The sequence below is a fragment of the Ambystoma mexicanum genome, chromosome 5q (assembly GCF_040938575.1).
Source record: "Ambystoma mexicanum isolate Mex_15411 chromosome 5q, UKY_AmexF1_1, whole genome shotgun sequence".
NCBI classification, from domain to species: domain Eukaryota; kingdom Metazoa; phylum Chordata; class Amphibia; order Caudata; family Ambystomatidae; genus Ambystoma; species Ambystoma mexicanum.
Window position 1 is genome coordinate 39,290,884 of NC_090933.1, and position 13,882 is coordinate 39,304,765.

Below are 13,882 nucleotides of genomic sequence, written 5' to 3' on the forward strand. Positions count from 1 at the left end.
CCTCATGGGCTGATGTTAGTCTACAACTTTGCAACTACAGAAGACCTCATGCAAGGTAACACAAAACAGTTCGCTTTAGCGTTCAGAATTCCAATTTGCACCATCCCTGCAACGTGCTGCTTCTTTAAAATAAAATGAAGCTCCTTTTACAAGATCTCCACTGTTGATGGGCTATATTGACCTCAGCCCAAAGGAGAGTCATAGCATCACTTGCTGTTAACCATGTATTCTTTTCTTTTAGAATTCATTATTTTCCATTGAGTTCATCAATTCTGCCCACACGTGTTCTATTTCTCTGAAGGGGTTGCTTGGGCAAGTATACTAACTGACCTTACTTTCCTTTCCATTCCATTCAAATGATACCAGCTTTCTTGTGAGGGGTTATCCCCTAGCTTGAAACGAGTAAATGACCATTCCACTGCATCATTCTCACATCTAAAAATGGTTTAACCTCCAGTTCGGATTAAAAAGACTGGTTTTATGTTCACCTGCTTATCTCTTCTGCCATCAGTTCAAAGTTCACCCACAAAATGCACTGATGATGTACTGTTTCAATACACTGAGAAAATAAATGTGGGAATGCATGCCCTGCCATAAGGTAGCAGTCAGTGGCAATTCCTCTCTTGCTAAATCGTGGCAATTCATGCTACCAGACAGCTTGAATTCCAACTCACTGTTAGGGCAGTACACTTTAAGGAGGCATCTTCTACAGGCTTACACAGAGATTTTTAAAAATGTCTTGACATACACAGCACACAATACTCACCCTGTGAATTTGCAGGTGGCATTGTGTTGCTAGCACTGCTCTCAAAGGAAGAGTGAAAGTTGTGTATGGTTTCTTGAAGAATCTGCCGCTCGCGACCCTGAAATAAAAAGCAACAAAAAGAATAGCCAATCTCGATTAATTTGTTCAGCGTATATGAAAAAAAGGATACATTTTTTGAAGTCAATAAAAATCTTGTCAATTGCCTTGGTAAGCATGGGTGAACTTATTCAGACACATTCTCAAATCACCCACATTTCAGATGATTAGCTGAACCATTTGCATTGAAGTTCTTTCGGGATTCGGACGAGTTCAGCTTTACATTTTATGTAAGTTTGAGTTCAAAACCATTCTTGTACGCAGAGGCACATCAGACTGCTGAGCAGAGGTACCACATTGCATCAAGATTCAGTAGGAGGAGAGGTGGTGAACTGAAAATGTAATTGAGGGAATAGAAAAAATAAGTTGGATTAATTTGCCAGAGCAGTAGCCAATTAAGACAGAATTTAGCTGAAGAAGAGGTAGAAAATCAAAATTGACTTCTATTGTGGGATAGGTAAAAAAAAAAAAGATAGGTCCACTAACGGCAGAGATAATTACAGTGATGAGCTTGCATGACATACACACACATGGTTTTTCTGACTGAGGTGAAAATCCCAGAATTATTTGGACGTAGGCAGTCTATTGTTTGCAGTGATTAATTGAGTTCGGCAACTTTTTGGGCAAAGACAAAATATAAGCAAACAGCAAAAAGGAAATCAGATAATTGGAAGTAAGAAATAGATTCAGTGGCTGCAACTTGAAATGCTACTACTTGTGACGTACTCCACCTACTTAGCACATTAGGCGAGGTGTTGAGTGCATTTTTCTTTTTGCGCAATGTTTTTTATGTTAGTTACTACGTGACGGGACAAGATACAAGCAGTAGCTAAAAGAAAATCCTAGAGATAACCGGGGTCCAGACCAAGATGACCACGTAAAATACGAGCTCTGAGCTCCCCCACTCTGATGCAGAGTTAAGCTGCTGTGCCCGACCAGAAATCCATTGTTTTGCTGCATCGGCTACCCCGGGTATATGCTTGGGGGTGAAATTGCCTCCTGTGAAAGTCTGTCGTTTCCACCACGGAGAGGTCCGGGGGAGAGGTGCGTGCGGCTGAGTAGGCCATAAGCCAAGGCCTGTAGTGGGGGACCCGGCAGGGCTTCCCGATCTTTAGAAGTCAGTGCAACTGAGGTTGTGTGTGAGGGGAGCCTGCGGATCAGCCATTCGACATTGCGGGAGGCGAAGGGGAAGTTGTGGCCCCCTTTGGAGGTGCGCGGCTTGAAGCAGCGGGAGGCCTGGCTGGGCCCCCTTGTGGCTTGCGGAGAGTGGATGCAGTGTTCCGGCAACAACGGCTGGTTCCCGGTCTGCTGCTGGGGCCCGGGGCGGCAGATTAAGGAGTGGTGTTGGCCCTATATGAGGTGACATGGAGGAGACGGCGTGGGTCCCGGTTGGGCCAGGCGATCGTTGCAGGAGAGCAGAGGAGTACAGGGGGCTTCCGCAGTGCTCTGGTCCGTCGTTGCAGACTGTAGAGGGCAGTAGAGGGGAGGTGTCGGGCCTCCCTCAGTGGTGTCTTGCAGGAGGTTGGGGGGTGGGTGGTGAAGCTAGAGAGAGCAGCAGAGGTCTTGATCCGTCGTTGCTGACTGTGGCCATGGATAGTGGGGTGGCGTCGGACCCATTCCAGAGGAGAACAGTAGGTGGCTGCAGGAGACCCAGCATTTGATAGAGTGCATTGGGACTTCCTCTATGCAGTACTTTGGAAATATGGGTTTGGGCAGGTCATTCTCAATGGGATTAGGGCAATGTTTGATGAGCCAGGTGTGAGGGTGGTGGTGAACGAGAAGATTTCTCGAGGGCTAGCCACGAGGAGAAGGACGAGGCAGGGGTGCACTCTCTCACCTCTTTTGTTTGTGTTGACTTTAGAAATGTTAGTGGAGCGACTGCGGGGGGCCCTCGGGTCATGGGAATAAAGGTAGGCAAGAGGGAATTTAAACTAGGGTTATGTGCCGTTGATGTTATGCTGCTCCTGGTTCACCCGTAGGTTTGGTACCGGCAGCGATAGAGGTGATCGAGGAATATGGGGCCTTCTCGAGCTTCAAGGTTAAGCAGAAATCTGGGCTGTTTCCCTTTGAGGTGGATGCTGTGGGAGATGCGATACCCCTTCGGGATCTGGGGATGCTGTTAAGAGTTGAAGGCAATTAGGTACTTGGGGGGGTCACGATTACCAGGGATATTAAGGATTTTAGGGGGCTAATTTCACACCGTTGCTTGGGAAGTTTTATGGGGAAATGTCCGGGATGAGTGTGCAAATGATCTCCTGGATGGGGAGGCTTAATGCCCTTGAGATGAATCTCCTCCAGAGATGACTATCTGTTTTAGATGCTCCCCATACAAATTCCAGACTCCTTTTTTTTTGTGGACGTGAAGAGGAAGTTGTTGCACTTCCTATGGCAGGGGAGAAAACAGTGCATAGCTAGAAGGGTTCTGCATTTACCAAAGGAGAGAAATGGTGTGGGACTTCCCGATCTGGGCCTATTTTATAAGGCAGTGCAGCCGAGGGTCCTGGTGCAACACCTACGGGAGGAGGCGGATAAACAATGGGTTTACCTTGAAAATGTACATTTACGACTTCTAACAGTGGGGGAGTGGCTGTGGGTCCCCCGGGAGCGACATTCAGAGGTGTGTGAGAGATCACCCTATATTGGATGTTCTTTGGAGCACCTGGTGGCGGGGCTCGGGAATGTGGGAGGAACCAAGTGGCCGTCTCCGCTCAGTCATTTATGGGCCCCAGTGATATGCAACAATATCCCGTGCCCGAGTTGATTAATTGAAGGAGGATGTTTGTATTTCTGAAATGTTCATCAATGTGCCTTGAAGCAACTGTTTTTATCAAAATTTTATAAAATGTGGAATAAAAAAAATAAATCATAGAATTGCTTGGAGGCAGGATGTGCTTTCAATGGCTGTAACCGAGTGTGCCACCATTTTGTCACCAGAGAACATACCCGTAGCAGTAGCAAGCATTTAATCATATAGTTGTTGGAGCCAGGATCTATATTTAATGGCTATAACTGAGTGTATTTGTATTAATGGGAAAAGTTCTTTTAATTTACCGAAAATTAAAAAGACAGGACGAGCAGGGAAAGACTGAAATCGGCTGTGAGGTAAGTGTTTGCGTGTGTGTGTGTGTGTGTGTTGTGGGGTAATATTTGTATTGTGGAGGGGCTGGGGAGAAGGTGCGTGTGCTTCTGCATGTGTGTGTGTTTTTCTATGGGGGGTTCGTAGGGATGGTTATGGTGGGGATGTAGTGCCAGATTAAAGGGGTGTTCTGGGGTCAAACCCCAATTTCAAGGGTGAGGGTGGGTCGGTAGGGATATATTTTGAATATTAAAGGCTGCACCAAATCGCCCCCAAACAAATTGGTCTTTTTTGTGTGCGCCCTTTCATATTTGAGAATATTGCATAGAACCAAGTGTGCCCAATTTGTGATGAGACAAAATACTAGCAAAAAAAGAAATCATAGAATTGTCTGCAAGCAGGATATACATGCAGTGTTTATAACTGGGAGCAACACAATTGCCATTAACTAGGGCTAGGTTCTGAAACCTTTGGCTCTCCAGATGTTTTGGATTACAACTTGCATTAGACCCAACCAATCTAGCCAATGTTGAGGGATCATGGAAGTCGTAGTGCAAAACATCTGGAGAGCTGCAAGTTGCAGATCCCTGATCTAGTGACTTCATTACCCGTACTAGGGAGGAGAGAAACCCAGTGGCCACCTCGTGTGACATACAAATGTGTGATATCTTGTCAGTGGGAGGAGAAATAATCATCTTGACTGCACACGTTTCGAGCACGAACTCCAGACATTTGGAGCAACGCGTCCCTTGGAGACATGTAGCAAGAGGGCATTTTAGATCAGCTACTGTGTGCACAGCAGAGCTGCCAGAATTGTGTATAGTAAATTGAAGTTATCAATGCTGCATTCAGCAGCACCTCTGCACTAGAGTTAGTAGTACATGTTCAGGTACTGTAGCTAGAAGAGGCAAAAGGCCGGAAACAGCCCTGCAACCCCCAAAACCCCTTTGTGTAATGGAGATGTCGGGATTTGTGTACTGCGCAAAGGCGCAGTATTGGTAATGTTGCCATAATCGTAGTGACATTTTGAAACAATACCCTGGAATATTACTTGGAACATTTGTTGGACCTGCTAAGTGACCAATGCAATACTGTCACTGATTATTTCAACAGTCAACGCAGAGCATTAGATGTAGCATTGTTTATTCAAAGAAAGTGGCTGCTGCTGTACGATGTATGCTGCATGCTATGTCCTTTTGAGGAGGTCACAAAGTTTGTTAGTCTGCAAAGTGCACCTCTCTTTGAGGCAACTCCCGCTGGAGTACCTGTTGGAAGTCAACCAGAACAACATGACCAGGGGCCATGATTTGTCTAGCAAGGTGGCTACAGCAGTGGCTGTCGAGGGATATGCGCTCATCCTTGCATGTACGTCAATGCATAGTCTCAAGGAAGGATAACATCAAACACCTCCAGGTGTATCATTTCTCAACCTATGTTTCAAGATCAAAGTGGCTGCTTTTCAGCCACATGTGGCGGATGAGAATTCGTAGAACCGAGACGAATTAGACAGATAAAACGTACAAAGACACGCTAATGTGGTGGGTGGAAAGGAAACAATAACAGAGGTAAGAAGAAAATGAAACCACTCTGATCAACACACCACTGCAAATGGAAAGAGCATGTCTGCCTTCATTATAATATAGTAGATTCTTTGTTGCCTACACCACCTTAGACAACTTCTGTGAACTTGATTGATGATAGTGACAGGATGGATTTAAAGAGCATAGAATCAATAACACATTATAAAAACACAACACAAAGCTCTTAAGTACGCAGACCAAAGCATAAACATTGCTCTGAAAACGAACAGTATGTCTAGGCAAGTCAGACCGTATTAAACACATTTAGTATATGACGCATCTATTCATGGGGAGTAAAACTATAAGTTACTTTCTGATTACTTTCAGTAATACAAGGGTAGAAGAACCTAACAGTTGTGCAGTGACGCTCAGTTAAGGAATCACTTACCAAACCAACCCGCAAGTATACTTTCCTGAATAGTGGAACACTCATTCAAGGGACAGTAGAAACCTATAACCATATTCAGGATAACATACCACAGACCTTTTGGTGTAATATACAATTACAGTTGCTTTTCGGATCAGTGGAAAACAGAGTGAGGTAAGCAAGAATTCTTTACACTAATTTAGGATTGCACCAGGCAGACCAAGGTCAGCTACACCTACAGAACACTTTTTACAAATGGCACACAGCTATTCTGCACAGGTAACATCTTATAATGTAATATACTGTTGCTTTTCAAGTCAGTGGAACATAGACTAAGGTAAGCAATAACCCAACTTATTTTGGGATGGGCCAAGTTAGACCAGGTAAGTAAAACCCATATACATTTTAAAGGCGCTATCAGCAACTTACAGGTAGGTATAAACCCAAGACTGTTTTAGCATCTGTATAAAATAGACCAGCGAAAGCAAAACCCAATGACTCTGCCCACGTTTACGACATTTTCAAAAAGGTGTCCAGCGCGCGCGCACCTTGCGAAGCACCATTGAAGCACCACTTTGCCCGCTCGTTATCTTCTATTAAAGTTGGACTTTGGACTTTAACTATTTGCCCTGTCAATCTTGTGGTAATTGTGTATAATTACTGTTTGACCGTTTATTGGGCACTTTAAGGAACGTTAAAAGGTTATAGCGTAACCTAATATCCTCTAATATACATATTTTGTTTGTTTTAGATCATCACATTGTGTGACTCCGCCCACTTTTACCGACGTTTTCAAAAAGGCGTCCAAGCGAAGCACCATTGAAGCACCGCTTTTCCGCTTCGCCGTTGCGACAAGCGTGGCGCGGTGGGGTGCTGCGCTGCGAGCTGGTGCACGGCGGGTCCCGGATTAGTCTGTTCGAGAAACCAGTTGGTTAAGTTTCAGCAAGGTGGGTGAGGAGCAGAGAGCAGAGAGTTCTATTTTATCCCTGTGTTAATTTGTTGATCTGTTGAACTAACGGAGTGCGCCAATATGAAACGTACGTTGTACACATTACGCACAGGTATGCCACCTCCTTCTTTAGTGCAGAAAACTGAAATTGCACCTAGTATAAAACAGTCAAAGAGCCGGAATCGGTTCTTTGCCGACGATTCTTGCTGGACGCCTAAAACACAACATTCAACTGCAAAATCAGTTCAACCGACTTTGAATAACAACTCGGTTGCTGGTATTCATAGATTTTTTTCCCACCACATCTGCAAAAGCCCGATTGGAAGTGAACCTGGCTGACTCTGGTAAGCAGGAGTTTGTTGTTGGAAGTGTTATAAAAACAACAATGAGTCTCTCGATTCATTCCTCTGTATGTAATGTATCCTTGTCTGATAGCACGGTTTTGAGGGGTGAAACGATGATAAATGACATAAGGGATAGCGTTGGGGATGGACTTGAAGTGTCCGGTGATGTGGCGGTCATTGACTTGGGTTCAATGCAGACAGATTATAGCACACAAACTATTCCTGAAAAATTGTCTTTTTCACCTGAGATGTTTTCAGGTATAAGCCCATTGAGATCTTATGTGGCCTCTTCTTTTCTTGCTCCAACTCATAGGCAGACATGTGGTACTGAGAATCCTTTTCCCAATGATGGAATGAGTACTGTAGATGGATTGGCCTTGGAGGCTTTGAATACAACAATGGTTATAATTGTAAAAATATATGAGAGCCTAAATGAAAAAATTAATACTCAGAGCTCTCAGATTGCTACCATAATTACTTGGCAATCGCAATTTAAGAGTGCATACGAACATCTTGAGCGAACTGGAAAAATAAATGCTAATATTGATTTTAATGATCAAGCTACATCTCCGATGTCAATTTGTGCTAACATAAATCCCTCTGATATTGTTGGCTCCACTACTGATGTTCAATCTGCTGTTCCACATATAATGGGTGTAATAACAAGAGGTTGGTGTGGAACAGAAAAATAATACTGTTACAGTACAAAATACAACTGAAAAAATGCCTAAAAAAGCCTATGCATTTTTTTTAAAGAAAACAAAGGGGGTCTCATCTGAAACCCAATCAACCAAGGGAACAGATGTAAAATTACAAATAGATGTCGGGCTCTACAAAGCACTTTATTAAAACTCTCAAAGTGCCGTCAAAAAATGTGCATTTGGCTTCTGCTGCCGTTGGGAAAAAATATGCATTCATGGACCAGAAGCGCAAATGCAAACAGAGTTTGCAAGTTATTAACGAGAGTAATAGTGAGTCTCGATCCCTTTCCCCTTTGGGCGAACTTGTAGAAGCGATTCAAAATCATGCTGCACAAACAACTCCATTACCTGCTGTCACTGTTCCCCTGAAAGTAATCTCAGATAAATCTACAGTGGAGGTTACAGTAATTGAGAAAATGAGACGTCAGGCAATTAGAAAAGAGGTGGATTCCTATATGTCACGATTTGTTAATCTACCTCTTGTGGGTGCTCTGCATGTCAATTCCAGTGGACAGTGTGCTTCAGCTGGAATATTGACAAAAGGGTCCTCTATGACTCCAGATAAAAATCAACAGACTGCTAAGGGAGAAAGTGTAAAGGCTCCATTTCTTTCTGAAGAATGCACCAAGGCTGGTGAAATTAAATCCAATCAAATAGCATTTGAAGCCACAGAGTTACTGAAGAGGTGTAATTTGGTAAGTGAGCCTTCGGGTACATTTGGAACTCTGGGCTTACAAGATGACCAATTTGGAGGTCATGGAGCGGAAATCGCTCGCTTGTTACAATTATTATTTCCCAAAGAACAATTACAAAAGAAAAAACTGTTAACTTCGACAGTAGACATTAGGAAACCAAGGCAGGTTTCTTTTATAAAATCAAAACTACCATCAACCGACAAACATGTTATTAACCTAATACTTGGCTGTCGAGAGGCTCCTTTTCCTCAATATGTGTTAAATAGACGGAGCATATTAGAACTTTTCTCTGACATTTATAAACTGGAGGATGTAGGATCATCTGACATTGAACAAGTTGAATTTGTTAATGAAAGCAATTTGGGCTTGGTATGTTTGCGATTGCGCTCTCAGTTAGTTCGTAGCATCATTTGGTCTGCAAAGGAAGAGTTATTTGATTTGGGCTTTCTGTTGTTGTTAGGTCAGGCGCAAACAAACGAAGTACCACGATTTAGTTCTGCTTGTGCAGGAGTTCTACCAAGTGTATCAACTGAGTTTGATGCGTCAAACGGCGGGAAGCAAACTGTTGCAAAATGTGTATGCTCTTGTGAAACAAATAGTTAACTATCATTGCAGGGAATTAATCGAACAGTGAGTGGCATCTTGGAATACTTCTGGGCATCTACAACTGTTTAACAATAAAGTTTCTGAATTAGAACAGTTTGATATAATCCTGATTCTAGAGTCCTGGTTAACTAACTCGCCTGTGTGGAATGGTTACTCAATACATTTTACACCTGGTTTTAAGGGTGCGAAGGGTTGACCTATGTCTGGTCTACTCACTTTTATCAAAATCAGTCCTGGTCTAAATATTGTTTTCTCATATGCCCCCAATGCATTTATTCAGCTTACCATTTGACTCTGTACGCAATAGTTAACGCTTATTGGGATCCTAATGGGATTGAAGATTCCAATTTTCTGTATGAGATCTCCAAAATGTTGGATTATGTTGTTCTAAATCCTGAAATTGTGCATGTCATCCTGGCTGGGGATCTCAACATTCATTGTTTTGAACTTGGCACTAAAGGTATCATGGTTAACCCAAAGGAAAGGAAGAGAACAGTTCAATGGGCCCACTTGATATCCTCTCGGGCCTTGTGTATGCTTAATGGCTCCTGTACAGGAGAACTCTGCCTAATATCACATGGAAACGCGGTAATCACAGTGCAATTATTGACTATATGTATGTAGATTACAAGTTACTGACCAGAATTCAATTTTTTGGTATAAAAGATGTGTCGGTTAGTGATCACCAAATGCTCACTACACAGTGGAATGAGACAGAGCCTCCACTAACTCTTTGTCAAAAGCAATTTTCAGGTGTTGTGACAACTAATGCACAATTGAATCGCCTCAGGTGGACAGACACAAATCTTTTAAAGTTTGCTAAAGACAAACTCAGCTTTTGTCCACTCATGACATAGTGGTACTTGTTCTGATATATCTTATTATGACTGAATGCAGAAATATATTATACAAAAAAAAAACAAATAGGCAAATTAATAGCAAAGCTCATGTGTTTGACAGTCAAATTAAAAAGAAAAAGTCAGAACATCGTGCCCAAAAACGTATGGCTCTTAACCTGATTGGTGACCAAAGAACTAAAGCTATAATTAGTGCTAATACAACATACAAAAACTGGTTGCGTTCATATCGTGGGAGGTTAAATCAAAGATGGTGAACATATGCTGAATTTAATGCAAAATAAAAATACCACACAAATGTGGCTAGCATTAAATCAGATAACTACCTCCCAATTGATGACACAAGTACATAGTGTCCCTGATGCAATCTGGATCGCACATTTTACCAAAATATATGCTCATACTGTAACTAGTGTATGCCAACAAACTGTAGAAGTAAATACTCCTTTTCATCTTGATATAGTGAAGGATGACATATTGCATTTTATTAATACAATAAGCCATTCAAAATCCCCAGGTCCGGATGGCTTATCAAATAAGATATTTATGCAGAATCCGGAAATGTGGACTGAAATTTAATTTCAAATCTTTGAAAATATCAATTATACTCAAAGTATTCCGTCTACTTGGAGACATGCAATTATTGTCCCATTGTTTAAAAAAGGAGACTCACGAAAGCCCGAATGTTATAGACCAATTGCGTTGTTAGATGCCCCTAGCAAAGTTTATTGTCGCATCATTTTGCAAGAACTGAAAGAGTGGACGAGTCGTGACCTAAAACGCAACCCATTTCAATCTGGGTTTGTAAGTGGATTAGACACGGCTCGAAATATGCTTACACTTAATCTACTCAAAGCCAAATATCTTGATCAGAATCTAAAACTATATTTGGCATTTGTAGATTTTTGAATTGCATTCGACTGTAAATCGTCAATTACCTTTTGCAAAATTGAAACATTTTGGCTGCCCTGCATCTCTTCACACTGATCAAACTCTTACACTCTGATACTTCTATACAAGTGAGGTTGACACTTGATGGGCTATTATCTGCTAGAATTATAACAGAGCGTGGTTTGAAACAAGGGTGCATTCTAGCATCCACATTGTTTAACCTATTTTTGTCAGATATAGGTCATAAGTTTGAAGATACCATCTCTGATGCCCCAAAATTTGGTAATCAAAAAATGATGTGGATACTTTATGCTGATGATCTAGTTTTATTATCATTTACACCGTCAGGCCTACAAAATCTTCTAGACAAGTTGGATGAGTATGTTATACAGAACAACTTGATTATTAATCATGACAAAACTCAAATTGTCTGTTGTGATAAGGCTCGAACAACCAAACTAGTGAATAATCAACGGATCATGCAGCACAAGGTTTTATCGGTTGTTTCTGAATATAAATAGCTAGGTTTGCCTTTCACTGACACAAATAGTGATACTGTTCAAACTGCGACATTGGAAGCTAAATTGCGAACATTAATTTCACAAGCTAAGATACTGTTGTACAAATATGGTAAATTTACAACTTCTCATATTATGACTTTTTACCAACAAAAGGTTGTTCCGATAATTTCGTATGGACAAGAAACAATGATGCCTAAAGCTAGAAAATGTTGGAATTGTTTGGAAGCCAAATACTGGAAAACTGTTAGGTCTCACAAAATGTACACCTATGCCCCTTGTGCGATTTGAAGTGGGTGCCATCTCTCTTTATTCACAAGTACAATGGAAACTGATTAGTCTCTATAGAAGAACAAGTTACTCTCTTACCTGGTAACGTTCTTTCGATGGGATGGTCCGACGACGTATTCCATATCTTTGACAGGTAATCACCACAGCTGTGCTGCTTCAGAAAATTTTCAGCGTCTGCGTCCTGCGTCGATGAAGTTGATGCGCAGTCCCCGAGGACGACCTCCGACGGCCGACGTCACCCAATGTGATAAGTAGGACGCACGATGCCCGTAGCCTCATTTGTAGTTTTTTCCCCCAGAACGTGTGCCACCAGTCTTCTGCCAGTCAGACACACAAGGCCTTGCAGAAACGCAAGCTGCAATTGCATAAGAAATTCTGCAGCAGGGAAGGATAGGGGGGGAGCGATATGGAATAAGTCGACGGACCATCCCTTCAAAAGAACGTTACCAGGTAAGAGAGTAACTTGTTCTTCGAGGGGATTGGGCCCTCCGACGTATATTACATATCTTTGACAGACTCCCAAAGCAGTACCAAAGCAAGGAGGTGGGAAAAGAATTAGAACACAAATTTAGCATGCCCAATCAAATTGCAGAATAAAGGACTGCCTTGCCAAAGGCCAGATCCTGTCCTCGGATGGAATCGAGGGAGTAGTAACATACACATGTATGTACAGAAGCCCAGGTGGCTGCATCACAGATGTTACGAATAGGAACACCCCTCTGTAGGGCAGTAGATGCAGCCATACCCCTGGTAGAATGGGCCAGCAAGCCAGCCAGTGAGTTCTTACCCGCCAAGCGGTAACACTCGGAGATAGCCAAAATAATCCAACGACACAAAGTCTGTTTCGACACAGCTTGTCCTAAATGCTTTCAAGCGTAACCAATGAAGAGTTGATTGTCCACTCTGACCCGGGACATGCGTGAAATATAAAAGCTCAACGCTCTCCTAGGATCAAGCCTATGGAGCCTCTCCTCTTCCTTACCAGGATGCGGAGGAGGATAGAATGCCGGAAGAACAACCTTCTGGCCGAAATTAAATTCCGAAACCACCTTCGGAAGAAAGGAAGGACGAACTCGAAGGACAACCCTGTCCTTATGAAACACAGTGAAGGGTGGCTTAACTGAAAGTGCCTGTAACTCACTCACTCTGCGAGCGGAAGTAACCGCAACCAAAAACACAGTTTTGAGAGTTAACAGTCTCAAAGGGCAAGAATGCAAAGGCTCAAACGGAGCACCCATAAGAAACTTAAGAACAAGGTGCAAATCCCAACCGGGCACCAGAAAAGGTGACAGAGGGAACACATTAGTGAGCCCTTTCAAAAACTGAGAAATTAAAGGAATCTTAAAATAGGAACATTCTTCAGACGAGTGCTTAAATATGGACAGTGCCGCCAGGTAACATTTAATGGTACCCACTTGCAAGCCCCTGTGGGCCAAAGAATGCAAAAAAGACAGAACCATGGGAATGTCACATTCAAAAGGATCCACATTCTTAACTCTGTACCAGTCGCAGAATTTACGCCAACGGCAACGGTACAGAGACTTTGTTGCCGGCCGTCTGGCTGAGAGCAACACCTCCAACACTTCTTCAGGGAGGTCCCAATCCTTATACCTCAACCTTTCAGAAGCCAAGTGTGAAGGTTGAAGAATCTGACCTCTGGATGGAGAACCTGACCCCCCCTCCCGTGAGAGCAGATCGTCTCGGTAGGGAAGACGACGTGGAGGGCAGATGGACAAGTCGAGAAGGTCCGGGTACCACGTCCTCCGGGGCCACGCCCGAGCAATGAGGATCATCCGGGAACCGAACCTCCGTAACCTCTGCAGTACTTGCGGGATAACGGGGACTGGAGGAAACGCATACAGCAGTGGGAATGACCACTCCACCACAAACGTGTCTCCTAAGGCTCCTTTTGGTGGAAATTCCCGCGAGCAGAACCTTTCGCACTTCCGGTTGACACTGGAGGCGAGGAGATCCATTTAAGGGGTCCCCCAAAGGGCGAAGATCTCCAGGAGAATCTCCTGAGCCAGCTCCCACTCGTGAGAGATCGTGCTCGGCCTGCTCAGAGCGTCCACCGTCTCGTTGTCGTCTCCGGGCAGATGAACAGCCGAGATCGAAACTTAATGCTGGATGGCCCAGAACTCGAGC

General features: G+C 43.2%; 1 protein-coding gene across 2 annotated transcripts in view; it reads right to left on the reverse strand.

Annotated features, from left to right (window-relative positions):
* Nucleotides 1–13,882, reverse strand: part of ANKS6 (ankyrin repeat and sterile alpha motif domain containing 6) — a 934,279-nt gene that overhangs the window by 42,570 nt on the left and 877,827 nt on the right. For both annotated transcript variants that reach the window (XM_069620475.1, XM_069620476.1), the window contains one exon: nucleotides 767–863. In XM_069620475.1, the coding sequence (XP_069476576.1) occupies nucleotides 767–863 (97 nt within the window). The remainder of the gene's footprint in view (nucleotides 1–766; nucleotides 864–13,882) is intronic.